The 24,033-nt window shown below is 36.0% G+C and overlaps 1 protein-coding gene across 4 annotated transcripts in view; it reads left to right on the forward strand.

The window, feature by feature from the left end:
* Positions 1–24,033, forward strand: part of ADAM22 (ADAM metallopeptidase domain 22) — a 242,058-nt gene that overhangs the window by 178,533 nt on the left and 39,492 nt on the right. For all 4 annotated transcript variants that reach the window (XM_046670780.1, XM_046670781.1, XM_046670783.1 and 1 more), the window contains exons 13-22: positions 306–396; positions 1,663–1,714; positions 6,044–6,143; positions 8,061–8,132; positions 8,360–8,452; positions 11,981–12,061; positions 18,307–18,357; positions 18,582–18,645; positions 20,291–20,396; positions 22,911–23,030. In XM_046670780.1, the coding sequence (XP_046526736.1) occupies positions 306–396; positions 1,663–1,714; positions 6,044–6,143; positions 8,061–8,132; positions 8,360–8,452; positions 11,981–12,061; positions 18,307–18,357; positions 18,582–18,645; positions 20,291–20,396; positions 22,911–23,030 (830 nt within the window). The remainder of the gene's footprint in view (positions 1–305; positions 397–1,662; positions 1,715–6,043; positions 6,144–8,060; positions 8,133–8,359; positions 8,453–11,980; positions 12,062–18,306; positions 18,358–18,581; positions 18,646–20,290; positions 20,397–22,910; positions 23,031–24,033) is intronic.

Here is a 24,033-nt window from a genome sequence, read left to right on the forward strand (position 1 = left end):
ACAAGTATTAAGTTTTTCAGGAATTTCGCTGGTGAAATTTGGACTCAGATTTAAGTTTCCAAACCCAAAAGTTGATGATTCCCTGGCTTCTAGTCTTCTCTGGAAGAGTTAATCAAACATGGATTTATTTCATACCACTTCTTCCCAAATGCTTGACAGTTCAACATTAGCTATTATGTTTAACCTCTGCTAAATAAACTGCTTAGAAATTACTTATTTTTGATTATATTGTGACATTTTTCTCTGGCCCATCTTAAAGAATGATTTGCATTTACATGTATTTTATTTTTGCTTTTCTTTTTCAGTTTGGGAAAACTGATTTAATGGCTGTTACACTTGCGCAGTCATTAGCCCATAATATTGGTATTATCTCAGACAAAACAAAGTTAGCAAGTGGTAAGTTTAAGTACATGTGTGGTTTAGCAATAGACTATCTGTGAAATATTTTGCGGAATGAGATTCTTTAATTCACTTGCTTGATTGAAAGAGTTTGGGTGATAGTATAAGGTAAACAGCCAGGGCACAAAATGTTTTTTTCAAAAGTAATACGATGTAATATTTACATTACAGATGAAAATTTCTCCATGGGTAATAAACCTATGTGATGATAAGTTCAGTTGACTTTAACCTAAAAAAGGACAAATAAGCTCAGTTTGCTAATTTTAAATGGTCTGGTAGAGAACCCTGGCATGTAGGTTTAAGGCATACTGTTTTATTATGGTTTATTTAAAACATCTCTTAGTATGGCCACAGAGGTAGAAATTGCCTGCCAGGATCAGACCTGATAAAGGGCTTAGTAAAATATGGACCTAGTAAAATAGGCTTGATTTGGCATCTATGAAGACTGTATTTTCCCAGGTGGATAAAGTTACTTCACCAGGAATGGTCAAACACTGTGTATTTGGAGTAAGTTGATTATAACCATATTTATTTTATTATTTTAATAAAAATATTATAAATATGATTGTTTATATTAATGATAACTATTACCATTTATGGAGCACCCATAATATGGGATATATTTGTCCATATATAATGGAAGAGATAATTGAATGCTGTTGTTATTATTTTCTACATCTAGTTAGTATTTTCTACATCTAGATACTTGTTTAATCCTCAAAATAATCCTGCAAGATACTCATTATTATCCCCATTTTACAGCTAAGGTGACTGGATCTTAAAAGGGTAATGTCTCCAAGATTACACATATTTTGAGTGGCAAGCCCAGGTTTCGAACCTCGTTATTTCTGATTCTGAAGACCCTCTGCTTAACCAATATACTATACCTTCTATTGGCAGTCTTGGTGCAGAGGTTTTAAAAATGGACAAGAAATTGTAAGAATTCTCATAAAGGCCTGTGAAACCAGAATTCTTTAATGATGTATCACTATTTCATTAGTATTTGTTAAGCCATTTTAAGTGAAGGCTTTAAAATTATGGCTGGCCACTTGTTAAAATATTAAAAGATTTTATTTTTGTAAAAGTTAGATAATGTTGATAGGGTTAAAGTAAAGCTTAAAATATAAGGAAGATTATAAAGCAGGTATTACTTTTTTAAAGGTATGTAAGGAATAAAAAGTGAAGATATACTTTTTAAAATAGGAACTATTCTAATGTACTGTTTTCACTTTGTAAAAGGTGTGTGTATTCATTTTCTCTTAGGCGAGTGTAAATGTGAGGACACATGGTCTGGATGCATAATGGGAGACACCGGGTGAGCCACTTCTTTTGGAAAATAACTCACTTTTCCTTTAGCTGCTGTGCTGTTATCTTCCTAGGAGTATGACACTTAAGAACTGAGTGTGTGGAAGCTCATCACAGGCATTGAAGAGAAAATCAGAAGTAGATTTTCTCAATCGTTTTGTATGTAAAATATTTTCACAAAATAGTCTCTTATTTATGATGTCAATTAAGTTAGTAGAACAAAGACTTTTTTAGCCTTGAATCTAGGCTGGAAATAGAAGAAATGAGGAAGAACTTTTTCTTAATGGCTGACCTACTAATTCTCTTTCCTTTTATGTTCTTCAATATTAATTAAATGGGTTATAAACAGTTGTGTGCTGGTAAGCTGACTCTCACTAAAACAAACAAACAAACAAACAAACAAGAAAAGAGCCTGGATTTGTAGCTTCCTCAGATTTCCAGCAACCTTCTACCATAGATAAAAGCCTGTGGTGTAAATACTCCCACAATGCTGATTTCCAGCTGTCATTGGTCCGTCGCTGAGCAGGGAGTGGGAAGAGATGGGCACCATCTGCTCTCCTGAGAAAGGTTTTCATTTTTATACTGTCTTGCCCTTCACACACTATCTGGCACCAATCTTTTGCTCTTTCTAAATAAATTTTGCCACCATTCCTTTCATACCAAGCTTATCACTACTGCCTTACTTTAAACTTTTATCATCTTATGCTCTTATTATTTCAATAATATTCCAGATACTGAGACAACTTTCAGACTCCCTCTCTCCACTCTTGAACTCCACTTCTATCATAATTGAAAAGGTATAAAGAGTCAAAGAGTGAACACTTGTATACAGTCACCTAGCTTACAAAAATGCAACACTGCATACATAGTTAAATCCTCCTGTGTTCTCTCTTGTTGGTCCTCAGCCCCAGCCAAGGTAGCTACCATCTTGAATTTGGTTCCTACCACCCATAGGTCCTTTTTTATACTTTTACTGTATATATGTATATGTGTTGAAGTAATACATGACATTGCTTTGCATGTTTTCAGTTTATATGAAAGGCGTCATAGTATATATATTCTTCTGTGACTAGATTATTTTGATCAACTTTGTGAGATTCCATGACGCTGACAATATATAGCTCTATTTCACTGAATATATGCAGCACAGTTTCTCTATCTTTCTCTTAATGCACATGGATTTATGTATCAAACATGCAAATCATGTTGTTTTCCTCCTCAGAACTTTTGTGGGTCTCTGTTTCTAAAGAATAAGGTTCAGATTCCTTCCTCCAATATTTAGATGTCCATAGTCTTTCTTTATCCTCATTTGCAAATATCATTTTCCACTAGTATTCATGATCTGTTTGCTTACCATAATTGTACATGAGTTTCCAGCCTCTTTTGATCTCTTGAATATATTCTCTTCATCTGGAATTCTCTATCTAACTACAATTTGAGATTTATTATATTTTTTAACTCCTGTATTGTAATTTAATTCTGTGTGTCTTTATGCTTCTCCTCATAAATTAGTTGTAAATTTTTTGAGGATTACATCTTACAGTAATTTATGTTTTTGTCAGACCTCACACCATAATTTCTTGTACAGACTTGATTTTCAGTGAATATTTATTGATTGTATTTGAATTTTGAACTGCCAAGATAGGTATGAAAAGGAAAATAAATGATGGAGGGAATGTACATGCAAACATGTATTTAAGATATTTTTCAAAACATCTTTGGACTTTTTGTTTAGTAATAAGAGTAAATGATAAAAGTCCTTTTCTATAGTTGTAATTTTCCAACAATTACTAAATTCCATACTGGAGGTTCTTGTCTTTTAAAAGCTATGTAGTATATTATAACTGATTATTCTGATTAACTATTAAAAACAGAATTTTATAGACAATCTGCATAGTACTAGGTGTAATGTGTAGCCAAGTGAAATGGTGACACTCAGATGTATATAGCTCTTTGCATTGGAACTCTTCTTACATCAAATAGATGCACACAGGAGAAAAGCTCTTTACATAAAACATTTTCTGGTATGATGCTATATGTAACTTGATCTGGACATATATTTCCCCTGGGTACATTCCCTTCCATTTCTGCTTTCCAAAGTTCCTTTGTACTGCTAAATGTTGGAAAGTATTGTTGACATGAATACCATGTCATAAAAATTAAAGGTATAAAAATTAAAATTTTAAGAATGCATGGAATACAACAGATATGTTACCCTGCAAAAAAGAAGTTGTGGGGCTGAGCCTAGGGAGAGACATTGTGTCTGCTTTCAGGTATTTGAAGGAGTATGGTCTGGTGGAGGAATTAATCTTGCTTGATAGTTAACCCAGACTGTAACTGTGTGCCGCAGTTACGGGGAATGAGATGGGGCACAGCGAAGGGAAGAGCAATTCACAAATTTCAGCTGTTCTTATAGAGAAGGAGCTTCCCTGTGAGGGAATGAGTTTCCTGTCACTGTCAGAGAGCAGACTCAGCTCCCAAGTGTGCAGTGGGCAGGAGGCTGGGCTGGCCTGAGACCCCTGTGGGTGCCTTTGCAGGGCAGGGGCTGAATTAGACTTAGACGTCTAAGGGGCTGACACTAAGAGTTAGTGACTTTCTTTGGCAGTAGGGAGCCGTCTCAGGATTTGGCCACTAGAATAAAGAGGGAACTTGAAGCAATCCCTATTTAAGTTTGATAACTCTGGCAGAGATATGTAGTATGGATTAGAGGGGAAGGTGATTGAAAAATTGGCTGGGGGGAGGCATTGAAAAGAAAAAAGGAAGAAATATATGTAAGAAACTGTTCAAATAAGAATAAAATGCATGACTTGTTAGGAAAATGAAGTGAAGGAAGTAAAGTAGTTCACACAATTTAAACTGAAGACGCTTTATTTGGAAAGTTTGGCGTGAAACACTTGAAAAATGAGTTTAGGGTAAATAAGCATTGTAAATTCCATTAGTCAATTCACAAAGCCTCAACCACTGTGCTAGGAAGAAGCAGGGATGTAAATGGATATGGTCCTTGCAGGCTAGTGGGAGAGACTTTATAAAAACTATCCATTAGTATCTTAATTGTGCTTTCACTTTTATAAAAGCTCAATGTAAAGTTACTTTTGAAAAATATAGAAAATAAAATTTTTATCACTTCTCACCATCTGGTGATAACCATGGTTAATGTTAAAATACTGCTGTTTATATCCACTATTTTTTCTCTTTCCATTTTTATTGTTTTATAAAGTTTGTATCTTGTTGGATGTGTAGTTTATTCATTTTTCACTTAACATTATATAGTCAGCATTTTTATGAGTCTTGATTCTTCAATGCCATGATTATTAATAACTACATGGTATTCTATTTTATTAATATATCACAATTTAGTTAGTTTTCTTACTGTTGAACATTTAGGTTATTTTCGTGTTGTTTGCTATTATAAATTGTGCCACAATAAATATCTTTGTTCAGACATCTTTGTATACATAACTAATTATTTCCTCTAGGAAGATTTCTGAAAGTAGAATTCCTAGATTTAAGGATATTCTCATTTTGAAGGTTCTTCATGCATATTGCCAAATTGCTCTATAGCCAAGTTTCCTTTTCTATTGACCGTTTATTATTTTTCTTTGGTATACATTTGTTTTCTTGTATTTTGAAACAATCTGAAACTTGAAAACTTTCAAGAATAGTAACAAAGAAGCTTTTTGTTCCTAAATCAAAAGTTAACTTGGTGCCCATCACCCCAAACACCTTAGTGTGCATTTCTACAAACAAGGACATCTTCCTACAGAACGACAATACAACTAATAAGACCATCTAATTCTTAGCCCTCGTTCAGGATTGGCCCTGTGTTTCAATAGTGTAATTTTAGCAAAAGGTTCAGAATCAGGCATCACATTTAGTTTTTCTGTCTCTTAGCCTCCTTCAGTCTGGAACAGTTCCTCAGTCTTTCCATGACTTTCATGACCTTGACACATTCATAGATTATAGTCAGTTATTTTGTAGAATGCTTTTCAGTTTGGATTCCAGCCCAGTTTTAATATTTAGGAAAGACTCATTATGAAATAAACTATTCCTAACTCTCTGGTTGAAATTACAGGGACTCTATGTGTGTATTTCCTTTGACTGGGCGTGCAAATAATGAACAACCCATAGTCACCATTAGTTGCCAAATGAAGAATTTAGAAATATCCTTACTGAATAAAACTCTTATGGATTGAATGCAAATGTTTTACATAAGTGGAATTTATTATTTATTCTGTGATTTTTAAGAATAATTTACAATTTAAACAATGTCCAATTTTAAGACTAATGTACAAAGGAAACTAAAACTGTACCTGGTTATTGCTTTTCTTCTCTCTTATAGCTATTATCTTCCTAAAAAGTTCACCCAGTGTAATATTGAAGAGTATCATGACTTCCTGAATAGTGGAGGTGGTGCCTGCCTTTTCAACAAACCTTCTAAGGTAATGTGTGATCAGAGTTAATCTTTCTAAAGTATTACAAGTACAAATTTTCAGTCGTTGTGTCTTATAAAAGAGAGCTTTTCAACTTGGCTTATATGTGCATATCTAGATATGCTAAATATCTGCGTTTTCAAGCCAGCTTTAATCTTGGGCATTTGGGGTTATTCTGATGAAAATAAAAAGCAGATAGAAGTGAGTGTTTGCTTTCTGAAAAATGTCCATTTTCTTTTCGTATGGTTTCATTTTGCCTTTCTTTTTCATTTTCTTAATGGGCTTTTTTTACCTTTGGATACCTAATTATAGCTCATACTGATGGAAAAGGGGGACATATCTCCCCCTCATTATTCGCTATCACTGCCTTTCAGAGTGAGCAGTATGCTTAAAATTAGAAGTACTTCTCAACATGAAAACCACGTCTGCTTAAAGCAGAAAAGAAGAAAGTGTGTCTGTACTTAAACTTTGTCACAGGCTTTTACAACTTGCAGAGCATCCTATGGTTACTGACTAGAAAACAGGTCTTCCTCATGCACTTGGAAGACTTTGAATGTTCAAGAAGAATGCTTTGTCCTTGTTAATTGTGTGAACTGTGGCCTGCTTCCGTGCACCATAGCAATATGTGGCATTGCCTTTGTAATCATATACCTGGTTTCATTCTCTGTTCACTCCACTGAAATTTATGAAATGTATCATATTGCATTGAAAAGCAAATTGACAATTTTAAGACTCTTTCTGGAAGCTTTAGAAGGGATATTTGACCTAAATCCCTGCTGCTATAAATGAAAAACAATTCAAATCTTTTTACCAAAATAACTGATTATTCTGAACTTGGAATAACAGAATAAATGTGCTTTTCATCTGGACAAGTTTTGGTTTTGCCTTTCAAAGCTCTCTTATTTGTTATAATCCCTTTCAGCTGAAAATGAAATCTAGCGATGAGTAGATTCTTTTATAGGCGAAGAGAGAGTATTTGAAATCAGGTGGGGATTTTTTTGTTGTCGTTGCTTTCTTTATTTTGTTTTTTCTCTCTAGTTAGTTAGGAAAGTGTGTGTGTGTCTTGACAGGTGTGTGCTCACTTTCATTCTATAATACCTACATTGATAAACTTATGAATGAATAGTATATATGTGGAGCGTAACAATTATTTACTAATTTTACCTATCACCATAAGATAAGTTATACTCAAAAGTTAATAAAATTGATGGAGAGTTAAAAAAGAAGTGGCTTTAAATGTACTCTTGTACAAGCCAAAAATTACTTCCATCTCTGGGGCAAATTATTATTGTTCTTCTCTGCAAAGCTATGTTAATGGAGGAGCTATATTTTGTATTAAATAAATCAATGGATTTGTTCATTTTTGTGGTGTTTTCCTAATTGTCTATGAAATAACTTTCTGTTTCACAAAGAGATATAGTTAATAATGGCTTTTCACAGATCATTGAACTTGATCCTCACAACAATTCGTGATGTAGATGGGGAGCTAATATTATTATTATTATTCCTGCTTTTAAATATTAAAACACTTGGGCTCTGAGATGACAAGCCCAAGATAAGTAGCTGAGCCAAGATTTGAACCCAGACTTTCTGACTCCAACTCCCTTGCTGTTTGAAATGTCACTCTGGGTTGGTTTTAATCAATGGCTAGATCATCTTTTATTTTGGTGGCATTTTCCAGACTCTACTTGATATGTATGTTATATATGTAAATATGATTAAAACTGAAATGGAAATAGAAGTAGACACTTCTGTTCTAAAGTTCCCAGTTCTAAAGTTCTAATGTCATTCTTTCAAGTTTAGAAAATTAAAAATATACTTTAAAATGACTGATGGATATGCCAGATGTATAGGTGTAGAACTTAGGGTCTCTCATAAGATCTTCGATGTTTTATTTTAGTTCCCTTTTTGGTTTTCCTCCCACAGCTTCTCGATCCTCCTGAGTGTGGCAATGGCTTCATTGAAACTGGAGAGGAGTGTGACTGTGGGACCCCAGCAGTAAGTTTCTGGGTGTTCTGATCATGTTTTTTTTTTAAGGTTACTCATGGTCATTCCAGGTCCACACACTGAGACATATGGCGCAAATGTTATGTCTGGAAATTTTATAGGACGTGTGGAAGAAAGATTATTATTGTTAAGTGACACATTTATTTTAGAAAGTATCCTGGTACTTTCAGGAGAATGACACCATTTTCTGATATTTTGCAAATGTTTATATTCCTTAGGAATGCGCCCTGGAAGGAGCAGAGTGTTGTAAGAAATGCACCTTGACTCAAGACTCTCAATGCAGTGATGGTCTTTGTTGTAAAAAGTGCAAGGTAAATAAATGTTGATTAATGACCAATTGACAGAAGAGAGGACATGTTTGATAAATTGTTAAGGCAAGGTAAATATAATCTAATGACAATAGTAGTATCCAAAATATACTGTATTAAGTGACTAAGTGCCAGGTGCTTTACAGGATCCTCATAAATCTTGTGAGGGGTAGTTACTGTTTTTATTCCCATCTAACAGATGAGAACGCTGAGGCATGTAGTGATTAAATAGTTTGCCCAGGGTCTTACACAAGATAAGTCAGGGAGCTAGGGCCTGAAGCTTGTTAATATCCAGTTTGTCCTCTCACTACTGCCTCCCTGAGGAGCATGCACATTAAATGAGACCCAGTGTTACTAATCTTTGATTGATATTTTTCCTTTCTTTGTAAAGCCATGAGGATATTCAATAGATCCCTCTGTTCTTGCTGCCAAACTTGGTATATCTCTTGCATTAGCTATTGAGGGAACAAAAGCTATACTTTTAGACGTGATAGCACCTTACATGTGTTATTGTTCATGAGAGTTTAGAATGCATCTTTACACACATTATCTATTTTCATCCTCCCAATAGCATCCTCATACCTGTGTCCAAATACTTAAGCCTTTACATCAAGACTAACAGTTATTTGAGGCTTACCTTCTTCAAAGAAATCTATTTCTTTTTTCTCTTCTCATATAAAATCTGCTACAATATTCTGCTTTATTTCTGAGGTATAATATCTGTCTTTTTCAGTCTGTACATTTTATGGAGGCAGAGCCAGGGACTTACAGAGTAATTGATACAGGTTCTAAGTAAATATTTGTTGAATGAATGAATAGATATGCACGGCATTCTCCTTCTGATTCTTTACTGATTGACTAACTTTAGTCTAATGAATTAAGGGAGAGTGGAATATGAACCTATCATGTTAAGGATCTGCTATGTGCCAGAGATTGTGCTAGGCCCTTTTAATTTATATCATCTTATCTGTGGGTTTCCCAATGTTGGCACAATTCACATTTTTGGTTAGATAATTCTTTGTTGTAAGCCTGTGTCTTTGTTTATTGTAGAATGTTTAGGAGCATCCCTGACTTTTACCTTCCAGTTGCAAGTACCACCCATCCTAGTTGTGCCACCCAAAAATGTCTCCAGACATTGCCACATGTCCCCTTGGGAGAAACATCACTCCTGGTCGAGACTCCTGTCTCTCGTAATGCTCACAACCACACATTTGGGATAGTCATTATTATTCAGATCTTTCCAGTTGAGCAATTCCAGTCTCAAGGAAGTGAAATAACCTGCATAGGCTCATTCAGTAAGGAGTAGATGTGTAGTTATATCCAGACCTTCTGGCAGTAATTTCTGCAGTTTCTACTTTACCACTATGTTTCTGGCAGCTTATTTAAAGATAAGCAAGGCACTGGCAGAGATCTCTGAAAGCACTCTCTAAAAAAGGAAGATTAAACCAAGTGTGAAACAGACATTCCCTCATTTTGGCTACCTCTACTATTTATTCTGTTGGCTTCTCCAACTGCTATAACAAGGGATTCCTGATCATTTATTTTAGTGCTCCATGTTTGAAGTCTGCCCATCCATAAAATGCGCTTAATTATGCCATTTTTTCTTTCATTTAGGAATTAGGTTCTTTGTGCTATAATCATTTCAAGGAACAAGTACAAAATAATGAAATTAAAATACGTACAATAAAATGGCATGATTAACTTTCTTACAAAATAAGTTATAGCTGTACCAGTCAAGTAAGATCTTTTTGGCCACTTTCTCTACCCCATACCTCCCATTCTCACCCCCATCCTGCGCTTCTGGAGGGGCCAGAGGCAGGGTAGTGAATGGACGAGGAGGAATAGAAGAAGAAGATGAGAAATCATGTGTATCTTTTTTTTTTATACATGTATTGATAATAATGTATCTGTAAGTCAGAGTTGGCAAACTGTTTCTGTAAAAAGCTAGATAGTTAATAGTTTAGGCTTTGTGGGTCATAAGGTCTCTGTCTCAGTTACTCAACTTTACCCTTGAAAGCAGGCATCAAAAATACAGGAACAAATAGGTGTGGCTGTGCTCTGATAAAACTTTGCTTATAAAAACAGGCGGCCAAACCAAATTTTGCCCTCAAGCCATAATTTGTGGGCCTCTGCTTATTTACTTGTCTGTTATTTTTCTCCTTCCATTATTAGTGTGTAAGTTCCAAGAGGGCAGGAGTTTTGGTTGATTTATTTACGCTGTATCCCAACACTTAGAAAGGTCATCCTTCACTGTGCTTTCTGTCAGAAGTTTCTTGTCATTTCTTGAACACTTACACTCTGACATGAACTCTACCTTAAATCTACTTGTATTTCTTACCTCAGATGTTCTAAAGTTGTGGTTCACCCCACTCCCAAGGAGGAAGAGAATCAGAGTATATGAAATTAAATTATCTTGCCTCTTTCCTTATTTTTATGGCCTATTTCCTCCCACTAAAATATAAGTTCCTTGTAAGCAGGATTCTTATGTTTTGTTCTCCATTGAGTCCCCAGTGGCTAGAAAGTGCCTGGCACATTTTAAGTGCCTTGCAAATACGTGATGAATGAGCACACGTTTTGTTTGGATCTTCTAAAAAATATCTGTTGAGTCCTGATTGGAGTCGATAATGTGCTATTCATGTTCTAGGAACAACAGGAAACTCAAATACCTGGAGGACTGAGTGCGAGGGAGAGAAGATGAAAGTTGTGGAGAGGGAGTCTCGTATAATGTATATGTCTGTGTGAGCAGAGATAAGAGCATGGAAAGATCCAGCCCCAAATGTTAACATTTTGGAAAGGGAAGGAGAATGGGATTGAAGAGAAGAGGGGAAGGGTGATAACTTTATGAGTCTGTGTGTTTTGTTATAATGAATACTCTTGCAATTCATAGATCCAATGAGCTTAAAAATTTATTTGTACAACTCCCACACTTAAAAAGAAATATTTGAGGTGGTTGAAAACAGACCAAAAAAACTCCCCTACACAAGTACAAATAATAGAAACGTTAGAAAAGAATAAAGGATCAAGGTATAGATCTATATAAAAATGAGGCAGGAGAGAAGAGAAAGGAAAGCATGGGAGGAAATAGCTTTGCCAGAAAATCTAAATCTTGCAATTCAGGCCAAAATCTAACTTTCAAATTCTTGGCAGGAAAGGCAAAAAAGAGTAACATGGTAAAGGTTCTAGTACAAATGAAGGGTAAAATGTAAATCCAGAAGCTGTTTGGAAGGAAGAATTATTAGAATTTGGACTAACTTGTCCTTCTGATTCAAATGTGCCATCAAGTGCTGTCCTATTTTAGCGAAACATTGTAAGACTTATGTGTGATGACTGCAAATTACTTCATACAGGAGAAACTCTCTCGGAAAACTATTAGATTAACATTTCATTCAGTAACTGTGGTTTTCACAGACTACCATCTTAAGATAGTTTAAGATAGTCCCATCCAAAAAATATTCATTTTGTCTTTTTAAAGATGATCCTGTGCGAGTTTTTTTCTTCGACAGTTTTATGCACTGATTTTTGTTCATTTAGTTTCAGCCTGTGGGGACTGTGTGCCGAGAAGCAGTAAATGATTGTGATATTCGTGAAACATGCTCAGGAAATTCAAGCCAGGTAATTTACGGAATAATTATTCTAAACTCCATAGGAAAAAGAAGGAGTATCTTTTTTTTTTCTTTTTTTTTTTATTGAGTTAATGATAGGTTACAATCTTGTGAGATTTCCCTTGTACATAAATGTTTGTCAGTCGTGTTGTAAGTGCACCACTTCACCCTTTGTGCCCACCCCCCACCCCACCTTTCCCCTGGTATCCACTAAACTGTTCTTAGTCCATAATTTTAAATTCCTCATATGAGTGGAGTCATACACAGATTATCCTTCTCTCGCTGGCTTATTTCACTTAACATAATTCCCTCAAGGTCCATCCGTGTTATTGCAAATAGAATGATTTTGTTCTGTTTTACAGCTGAGTAGTATTCCATTGTACATATGTACCACATCTTCTTTATCCATTCGTCTGTTGCTGGGCACTTAGGTTGCTTCCATGTCTTGGCTATTGTAAATAATGCTGCAATGAACATTGGGGTGCATAGGACTTTTGGGATTGCTGACTTCAAGCTCTTTGGATAAATACCCAGTAGTGGGATGGCTGGATCGTATGGTAGTTCTATTTTTAATTTTTTGAGGAATCTCCATACTGTTTTCCATAGTGGCTGCACCAGTTTGCATTCCCACCAGCAGTGTATGAGGGTTCCTTTTTCTCCACAACCTCTCCAACATTTGTTACTATTAGTTTTAGATATTTTTGTCATTCTAATGGGTGTAAGGTGATATCTTAGTGTAGTTTTGATTTGCATTTACCTGATGATCAGCAATGATGAGCATCTTTTCATGTGCCTAATGGCCATCAGTATATCTTCTTTGGAGAATTGTCTGTTCATGTCTCCTGCCCAATTTTTGATTGGGTTGTTTGATGTTTTGTTGTTGAGTTGTGAGAGTTCTTTATATATTCTGGATATTAAGCCTTTGTCACATATATGACTTGCAAATATTTTTTCCCAGTTAGTGGGTTGTTTTTTTGTTTCAATCCTGTTTTCATTTGCCTTGAAGAAGCTCTTTAGTCTGATGAAGTCCCATTTGTTTATTCTTTCTATTGTTTCCCTTCTCTGAGAAGGCGTGGTGTCCGAAAAGATCCTTTTAATACTGATGTCAAAGAGTGTACTGCCTACGTTTTCTTCCAGAAGCCTTATGGTTTCAGGTCTCACCTTTAGGTCTTTGATCCATTTTGAGTTTATTTTGGTGAATGGTGAAAAAGAATGGTCAATTTTCATTCTTTTACATGTGGCTTGCCAGTTTTCCCAGCACCATTTGTTGAAAAGACTTTCTTTTCTCCATTGTATGCTCTCAGCTCCTTTGTCAAAGATAAGCTGTCCATAGATGTGTGGTTTTATTTCTGGGCTTTCAATTCTGTTCCATTGATCTGTGCACCTGTTTTTGTACCAGTACCATGCTGTTTTGATTACTGTAGCTTTGTAGTATGTTTTGAAGTCAGGGATTGTGATGCCTCCCGTTTTGTTCTTTTTTCTCAGGATTGCTTTAGAAATTCGGGGTCTTTTGTCGCCCCAGGTGAATTTTAGGATTCTTTGTTCTAAGTCTGTAAAGAATGTCATTGGGATTCTGATTGGGATGGTGTTGAATCTGTAGATTGCTTTAGGGAGAACGGACATTTTAACTATGTTTATTCTTCCAATCCATGTACATGGAATGTCTTTCCATCTCCTTATGTCGTCATCCAATTCTCTCAGAAAGGCCTTGTAATTTTCATTATATAGGTCCTTCACTTCCTTAGTTAAATTTACCCCAAGGTATTTTATTCTTTTTGTTGCGATTGTGAATGGTATTGTGTTCTTGAGTTCTTTTTCTGTTAGTTCACTGTTAGAATATAGAAATGCTACTGATTTATGCAAATTGATTTTATACCCTGCAACTTTGCTGTAGTTGCTGATTACTTCTAACAGTTTTCCAATGGATTCTTTGGGGTTTTCTATATATAAGATCATGTCATCTACAAACAATGAGAGTTTCACTTCTTCCCTCCCTATTTGGATTCCTTTTATTCCTTTTTCTTGCCTGATTGCTCTGGCCAGGACCTCCAGTACTATGTTAAATAAGAGTGGTGATAGAGGGCATCCTTGTCTCATTCCTGTTTTCAGGGGGATGGCGTTCAGTTTTTGCCCATTGAGTATGATGTTGGCTATGGGTTTGTCGTATATGGCCTTTATTATGTTGAGGTAGTTTCCTTCTATGCCCATTTTGTTCAGAGTTTTTATCATAAATGGCTGTTGGATCTTGTCAAATGCCTTCTCTGCATCTATTGAGATGATCATGTGGTTTTTATTCCTCAGTTTGTTGATGTGGTGTATCACGTTGATTGATTTGCGGATGTTGAACCATCCCTGTGTCCCTGGTATGAATCCCACCTGATCATGATGTATGATTCTTTTGATGAATTGCTGAATTCTGGTTGCCAAAATTTTGTTTAGAATTTTTGCATCTATGTTCATCAGTGATATTGGCCTGTAGTTCTCTTTTTTCGTGGTGTCCTTGTCAGGTTTTGGGATCAGCGTGATGTTGGCCTCATAGAATGTGTTAGGAAGTGTTCCATCTTCCCTAATTTTTTGGAATAGCTTGAAAAGGGTAGGTATTAAATCCTCTCTGAAAGTTTGGTAGAATTCCCCAGGAAAGCCATCTGGTCCTGGGGTTTTATTCTTTGGGATGTTTTTGATTGCTGTTTCAATCTCTTTCCTTGTGATTGGTCTGTTCAAATTGTCTGCCTTTTCTTGAGTGAGCTTTGGGAGATTGTAGGAGACCAAGATTTTATCCATTTCCTCTAGGTTATCCATTCTGTTGGCATATAGTTTTTTGTAGTATTCTCTTATAATCCGTTGTATTTCTGCAGAGTCTGTTGTTATTTCTCCTTGCTCATTTCTGATTTTGTTTATTTGAGCTTTCTCCCTTTTTTTCTTTGTAAGTCTGGCTAGTGGTTTGTCAATTTTATTTATCTTCTCAAAAAACAAGCTCTTTGTTTCATTGATCCTTTCTACCACCTTTTTTGTTTCAATAGTATTTATTTCTAAAGCAGGAGTATCTTTAGTGCTCTGACCTCTGGGTGAAATGGAACTAGACAAGAAGCTCGTGTCTCTTTCACTCCACGCTCACTCTCTATTTGTTTTTCATGAATTTAAGTTTCATTAATCAAAGTTTGAGCAGATGTTCAGCATAATTTTGTCTTAATGTTGAACTAACTTAAGACTGCGCACATGCCTTAAATATTTTGTTTTTGTTTTTGGTTTTTTTTGAGGAAGATTAGCCCTGAGTTAACATCTGCTGCCAATCCTCCTCTTTTTGCTGAGGAAGACTGGCCCTGAGCTAACATCCGTGCTCATCTTCCTCTACTTTATATGTGGGACACCTGCCACAGCATGGCTTGACAAGCGGTGCCACATCCAAACTATTTTGTTTTGGTTTTAAGTAGAGAGTAGAAGGCATTTGCTTTTTTGTCTAGTTAGTGAGGGAGGAAACAAGAAAACTCTTTCACTTCAGCTCTTGAAAGAGGACTCAGCCAAGGCAGAGAGACCCACAGAGCATAGGATTCTGAGAAGAGGCCTGTTTCTCCGTCTTGATTCTTGTTTATCTGATATCTCAATAATCAATGGAAAAAATTACAGTTCTGTGATCTTTAAAAAATATTGTCAGGCTATTAAAAACTCTCTTACTGTTAGTTTTAAATGAATAGGGAAATGAAAAAATAAGCTAATATTTAGCACACCAAATTAAAACAGAAACATTGAGAATTAAAGGGTTTTATTTCTTTGTTAAAAGCTTATCAGCAGTTTGAACTGTACATGCCTTCCTCTTGTCGTAAACCTTATAATACATAGTGAGCGTCTTTTCCATGTGTTATTGAATTGTCATAGTCCTTCCTAATTTTGGATCAACTTTCACCATTTTATCCTTTGTGCTTTCAATGTCGTGATATTTTTCCAAGAGCTGCAAAGATGTGAATGTGAAGTTTTTGCCAAACTGAAATATCAGCATTCTATTAGTCAGTGATATTTTTCTATAATTCCACTTACGTTTGATTAGAATTTCACTTCCAGTGTCATCACTTTTCATTTCTTTGCTGTACTTTCATCTTTGTTGGCCAATTCCCTCTTTTGATTATTCTTTTTTTTTTTTTTAATTTTATTTTTCCTTTTTCTCCCAAAAGCCCCCTGGCACATAGTTGTGTATTTTTAGTTGTGGGTCCTTCTAGTTGTGGCATGTGGGATGTTGCCCCAGCCTGGCTTGATGAGCTGTGCCATGTCTGCGCCCAGGATCTGAACCAGCGAAACCCTGGGCCACTGAAGTGGAGCGCTTGAACTTAACCACTCAGTCACGGGGCTGGCCCCTGATTGTTCACTTTTGAAAATGTCACATGCTGTCACCCAGAAACAGAGAGGCAACACAGCTGCACACTTTGTGGTCTGTGCATGAGCTGAATAAACAGATGGGAAGTGACCAATCACTGATAGGCTTTGAAAGAAGTGACAAGATGGGTCATTGACCTTGATGGGCTTCTGTTATTTACCTACTGATCTGACAAGCTAGTAGCAAAGTTTGTGCTTTATGCAATTACTCACAGTTAATGTACTTTAGTTACTGAAGTTGGAACTGTATCAATGGGGTATTGGTATTATTTAACAAAACCATGATAACTAAAATTCATGCATATCGGAGCCATGAAAAATGAAGACTGCCTGCATATTTTTTTCTTTAGAGAAGAGGGATTCAATAGTGATATACCTACATTAACCATTAAAAATACTTTATTCAAAAGGTTGTCATTCTAAGAGATTAAAGGTCTTTCATGTAAAAGTATTTTCCTTTCTTAATATTTAATTAGCATCGTTTATCTATGCTAACACCTAGTAATGATGAGAATATGGTGAATGATTACCTCTTAGGTTCCTGGAGGGAAAGTATATTAGAGTAACTTTTTTGGAATGTGATTATACAATAAGCAGGAATTTTAAAAGAATCCTAAGAGGCCATCCCAGCAGCATAGTGGCTAAGTTCACATGCTCTGCTTTGGCGACCCGGGGTTCACGGGTTTGGATCCCAGACGTGGACCCAGCACTGTTTGTCAAGCCATCCTGTGGTGGCATCCCACATAAAATAGTGGAAGATCAGCACAGATGTTAGCTCAGCAGACAATCTCCCTCAAGCATAAAGAGGAAGATTGGGCAACAGGTGTTAGGTCAGGGGCAGTCTTCCTCACACACATAAAATCCTAAATCCAAGAATTATGTACATATATTCTTTTGCATTAGTTGTAACAGCATAAATTTGAAATAATTCTAAGTGAATACATTATAAGTATAATCACTTAATTATAAGTGAATACACAAAATCAGTGTACGTTCAGTATATTGATTTTATGGTTTGTTAGCTCAATGCAATGTGTTATGGCTATTAATATGACACCTACACAAAAGTTTATTAGACCTGAGGAAATTTGCATGACAAAAGTAAAGGGAAGAAGCAGAATATAAAATATTATCTATAACTTGTGTATACTTATGTTTAAAAATATAAAAATTTGTAAAAATGATGGTAGAGAAAAAATGTACCAGAATATAAAAAATGGTTGTCTTTGGGTGGTGGGAATATGAGAGACTTTTGTCTTTCATTTTTTTTTAAACTTTTTACATTTCCTAACTTTTCTCAAATAAGTATGTAATTACTATATTAATAGAAAAAATGTATCGTAAATTTAAAAATTACCGTCTGTTTATAGTCACACAAGAATGTTTTACAATTTTCTGCAATTGCTACAAGAAAAAATGGGAGAGGCTCTAAAGCATGTCTTTTCCTAACATGCCCAAAGTAGACTTCTGCTCTGTGGTTATTTTAAGTGTAAGGGCTGTTTTGCTTCTCATGGTGAAAAAGAGGGAACTATAGTTATTGCTCCATCTATGTCAGCATCCTCCTTGCTTTTGTTTTGTGCTGTTGTTTTCCTTGCTCTGCGGAATAGTGTATCTGAATATGTTAGCTGAGTTATTACTGTCAGTTCTTTTTATTTGCTACTATGAAATTACCTGTTTTTGCCTCTGGTAGATCCATATTTTTAGGGGAAAGTGCGCCAATTGTTGTATTTCCTTTTGCTTTCTCTTGATGTTTTTTGTTTTTATTTTCAGACGGTTTAAGAGAATAACCGTATTATCAGGCTTTATTTTTAAATAGAAAATGTTAAAGAGATTAGCTCAGCCTGACATTTTGTTGTGCATTTGGTTCATGGTTCTGTTTTCTTTTCCTAGTGTGCCCCAAATATTCATAAAATGGATGGATATTCATGTGATGGTGTTCAGGTAGGTTACTTCATCTTGACTTAAATTTCTCATGTGTACCAGCATGAAAGAAATACTGAAATCTTAACAAAGTAGGAATATCAATTTAAGTGTTTCATAATCAATTCTGAAGATAAAAGGTCTTTATAATACTTAGCTACTAGTTTTCCCAGTCATATTTACTTTTTCAGTTACTTGACGTAAGCAGACATTGCATCGCTAATAGGTATGCTTTTCCATTTTAGGGCATTTGCTTTGGAGGAAGATGTAAAACCAGGGATAGACAATGCAAATACATCTGGGGGCAAAGTAAGTATATAGTGTGGCTTGATCATTTTCAAAGTTTGATGTCAGGCCAACTTCTCAAGGACATGCGGCCTGAAAGTAAATTTTTGACCATTTACGACTGGGGGATCCTCAAAGCCACTGCAGGTCTTAGCAGGGGCAGCCTTGCGGAAATTAGAGAAAGGCACCTCCTTTGAGAAGACACAGCCTGTACATCTGGGCTAGTTGGCAGTGCCTTTGGATAAGACAGAGGTGCCTTTGCTGCCAGGCAGGTGAAGTCCATTCCAGGTCATGTAGCCTGGAGAATATAGCAAAGCTGGAATTCAGCTCCACTTACACTCTCCTCAGCTAAGTGTCCTTAAGCAAACCTGTGCAACCATATGGGATGGCCATGGACCCCGGATCGGCACGCTTGGCTTAGAACTGTTGCATTAGCCAGAGTTGCTTTTTCTTCCTCAACTATCTTTCTTAAACTCTAGCTGGCTTTCCTAGTTACAGGTCACCTTCTGCTCAGGTAGCTCTGTCACATGAGAAAGAAATTCAATGTTATTGCCTTCGAAGTTTGTCAGATTTTCAGAGGTAAATATATAACATTTATATTTAAACTATATTATTTAAATTATGTCTCTATTTAAATTTATATTTAAATGTTGAGTAATATATTTTTTTCCAACAGTATTACTGGCCTTTTTGAAAGCAGTTTTTGTTTTAAACTCTTTCAGAAGATAATTTGTGTTAGAAGGCAAGCTATAAAGATAATAACCCTTAATTGTCACAAATAGTGGCTACAGTCCTTGTGGGAGGGGAAGCGTATGCTCTCTTTTAAACAACTAGAGAAACATTGGGATGGGGCCAAAGTTTTGTCATGTAGGTTTGTACTCTGAACAGAGAGATATAGTTTTTGTTTCCTCCACTTGGGAAAAAGTAGTAACTGACAGCAAGAAGTAGGAAAAGAAATTACTAACATAATTAGTTTTTTAAAAACATACATACACCAACAGTCATCTTTTGATTAGATTGCAAAAGTCATTTTGATCTAATTCTTGGATAGCTCTGTGAACCAGCCTGGCTTTAGGAAAAATAAAATCCTGACCCAGATGCTGACATACCTTAAAATGTTATTTGACTCTTAGAGATTTAGCATGAATTCAAGCTCGTCTAAAAGCAGAATAAAATTAAGTTGTTTTTGATAGTAAACAAGGTAGAAATTGTACCACTGTTTCTTGGATCTTTAATTATAGTGCATAACTATTTTAAGAAAATTGTCTTTATGATTAATAAAATTTGCCAAGTGAGAAATCTCTGTTATATTTGCCACTGAGACTAAAGTGTGGAGTATTTATTCAAGGAACCATTTGGTAGCATCTTCCCCTAATTATTGGCCACGTTCTGAGCAGTGCCGTTCTTGCACCCTATGGCCCAAATCCTATCAAAGATCTAAATAGACTTTTTTTTCCCAAATTTCAAATGGACAGTCATGAAAAATGTACCTGAGTCGTGGTTATTTATGGTACAGGAAAACTCTTATGAACCCTGGGGTACAATTTTTGGAATTGATAACATTGTAATGAAGAAGAGTCCTTAAATGGCTATTTTCTCTTAACTGCGAACATTTTGAGCACCTCACATGTTGTATCCCTCACTGATGGAAAACTCTATTCTGCTTCAGAGGTGATGGCATCAGACAAATACTGCTATGAGAAACTGAATATCGAAGGAACCGAGAAGGGTAATTGTGGGAAAGACAAAGACACCTGGATACAGTGCAACAAACGGTGAGATGGAGATTAGTTCAGAGTTTATCCCTTTGTGAATTACAAGCATTGCTCTTTGAGTGACCAGGTCTTCTGCATCCCGCAAAACATTCTGTTGCCTATTCACCTCATCTCTTCCCAGCCTTCAAGCATCACCTTTACAAAAGGCTTCCAAATCTTAACATGTATGCTGACTTCTCTCCTAAGCCCAGGTCGTGCTTGTAGCCTCCTCAGGACTTTCTCACCCAGAAGACACCTGCTAGCATCTCAAAATCAGCAAAAATTAAAGCCACCAGAATATGTACTCAGTTAATGGCCTCTGACTTTTCTAAACCACTGTTTTTGCCAAAGGTCTTAATATCTCACTGTCCTTGTGTTTAGAAGCCTCAGAATGATCCTTGACTCCATCTTCCCTGTGGCACATTGTTCAAATGCCAATCAGGGACTGGCCTGGTGGTGTAGTGGTTAAGTTCGCATGCTCCACTTTGGTGGCCCAGGTTTTGTAGGTTTGGATCGTGGGCGCAGACCTACACACCACTCATCAAACCATGCTGTGGCTGTGTCCCACATACAAAATAGAGGAAGGTTGGCATAGATGTTAGCTCAGTGACAGTCTTCCTCAAGCAAAAAGATGAAGCTTGGCTACAGATGTTAGGTAAGGTCCAATCTTCCTCACCAAAAAAAAAAGAAAAAAGTGCCTATCATGTGCATTCTTCCCTTTTACTCCCCCACCATTTAATTTATCTTTTCATTTCCATTCCTATCATATTACCCCAACTAAGACCTGCATTAACTCTTAAGCTATTACAAAACTCTCTTAACCGTTTTCTGGGCCAGCAGTCTCTAGCATGCTGCCATTAGAATAATATACTGAATCCTTTGACCACGTAAATTCTTTGTTCAGATTTCACTGATTCCACATAGCTAATTAGTAGTAAGAATAATACCCAACGTTTATTGAGTGAACACTGTGTGCTAAGCACTGCATTACACTTTACACAAGCTATGTTATTTAATCTTTATGGCAGATCTCCCCATTTTATGGAGAAGGAAACTAAGGCACAGTTAGTTAATTTGACTGGAGTCATGTAACTAGGGTGTAATAGAAGCAGAATTAGAATTCAGGCAGTCTGATTTCAGAACTCTTTCTTAACCACTTTGTTGAATGTCATACTGCGTTGTTAAACAAAATAGAGCCTTAGCTTGGCACTGTACCTCCTCCACGATTTGCCCCTAACCTCTATTTTTTGTTTTCTCTTCTTTACTCTTCCAAAGTATAGCAAGCCTTACCATTCCTAATATGTGCATTGTATTGTCCTACCTCCATGTTCTGCTTGTGCTCCTCATTCCTCTGGAAGGACTCTTTAGACACATGCTGTTACCAGTCAAAAATGTGTCCATCCTTCAGAGTCCCTCTTGCATGATGCTTTCTCTGTAAATTCCTTCTGGATTTGCTCTAGAAATAAACCAACTCCCTCTTCTCCTCTGAACTCCCACAACCTTTTATACTATTCTTATGTCCCTTGTCCCCAACTCTGTTTTATAGTTGTTTATTTGTGATTTCTCTTTTCATCCAGAGTATAATTTCTTGGAGGATAAAAATCACGCCTAATTTTCTTTATATATCCTAAAGTATTTAGTAAGCTCCGCACACATAAATGACACTCAAAAAAATGTTGAATGAATATCTTCTCTGTGTTAGGAAAGCATTTCTGTTTATGATAGATAGAATAAAATGATGATATAACTTTTAAAAATTATTTTTTAGGAATGGATTAATACGTAATTTTTCTCTGTTGGTGATAGATGCAAATCCAAATTTTTCTCTTTTTTCTATCTGATGCATCCTGATATTTCCATGTATAATCTTGCTGGTCTACTGATCAGTCTTCACAAGACATTTATTAGAACATGTGGTTATCATTATCTATATTAATAATTAAAATGTCTTAGATATAGAGAATATATGATAGTGTTTAATACCAGTGAAAACATTTTACAAGTTAAATTAGAGTTATGGGAGGAGTGAAATGTATTAAAGAAGGGATCATGAGCCTGTATGGTTGAGAATCTACAAAATGCGTGCAATATATAATCTCTTCATTAATTCTGGGGCAAGAGGTTGAACAAAGAGCTGTATTCCAAAAGAATACTCATCCAAAGGTCATTCATTCATCAAATACTAAAAATATTTTTAGTATATCCAGTGATGTGTTATAGGGAAATAGATTATGATATAAAAGAAGTCTATTTGATGGGTACTTTCCTTTAGATAAATACCTGAACTAATGGATAGTAAAGGAAAAGCTAGAGAACGGTTGGGATTTTGGCATACCAATGAGTTTCAGAGAAGACATTTTTTAAAGCAGGGGGCAAACTAATTTGGGATTATTTAATTTTTGCTTGTAATTTGAGTGAATAATGTAGTTGATGAAGAACAAATGCTAAAGTGAGATAAGATTATCGTTCCAACTGTACATGGTTTGCTGAATGGGGAAAAAAGTACAGTAAATAATTGGTACTCTTTTAACACAGGGATGTGCTTTGTGGTTACCTTTTGTGTACCAATATTGGTAATATCCCAAGGCTTGGAGAACTTGATGGTGAAATCACATCGACTTTAGTTGTGCAGCAGGGAAGAACATTAAACTGCAGGTAATTATCTAACTATTCTATGAGAACATTAGTCATCTTACTTCCAAGGAATGCAGTTTAGAATTACTTCTGTTTTCTGTTCATGTGCGTGTTAGTAATCTGAAATAGAGTCTAGTCCTTAGAGATGATTGAGTAAATCCTGACGTAAAAGAGACAAAAGGAAGATAAGAGTTAGTTTTTTTTCATTAATTAATTTTTTTTATTGCGGTAACATTGGTTTATAGCATTATATAACCTTCAGGTGTACATCGTAATATATTTCGAATTCTGAGTAGATTACGTCATGTTCGCCACTCAAAGACTAATTACAGTCCATCGCCACACACGTGTCTAATCGCCCCTTTCGCCCTCCTCCCTCCCCCATTTCCCTCTGGTAACCACTAGACCAATCTCTGTTGCTCTGTGTTTGTTTGTGGTTGTTTTTATCTTCTACTTATGAGTGAGATCATATGGTATTTGACTGTCTCCCTCTGACTTATTTCACTCAGCATAATACCCTCAGGGTCTATCCATGTTGTCACAAATGGCCAGATTTCATCATTTCTTATGGCTGAGTAGTATTCCATCGTGTATATATACCATATCTTCTTTCCCCATTTGTCCCTTGATGGCACCTAGGTTGCTTCCAAGTCTTTGCTATTGTGAATAATGCTGCGATGAACAGAGGGGTGCATGTCTCTTTATGCATTTGTGTTTTCAAGTTCTGTGGATAAATACCCAGCAGTGGAATAGCTGGATCATATGGTAGATTTATTCTTAATTTTCTGAGGAAACTCCATACTGTTTTCCATAGTGGCTGCACCAGTGTGCACTCCCACCAGCAGTGTGTGAGGCTTCGCTACTCTCCACATCCTCTCCAACGCTTATTGTTTCCAGTCTTGTTAATTATAGCCATTCTGACAGGAGCAAGGTGATACCTCATTGTAGTTTTGATTTGCATTCCCTGACAGCTAATGATGTTGAACATCTTTTGATGTGCCTGTTGACCATCTCTATATCTTCT

The sequence above is a fragment of the Equus quagga genome, chromosome 8 (genome assembly GCF_021613505.1).
Source record: "Equus quagga isolate Etosha38 chromosome 8, UCLA_HA_Equagga_1.0, whole genome shotgun sequence".
NCBI lineage: Eukaryota > Metazoa > Chordata > Mammalia > Perissodactyla > Equidae > Equus > Equus quagga.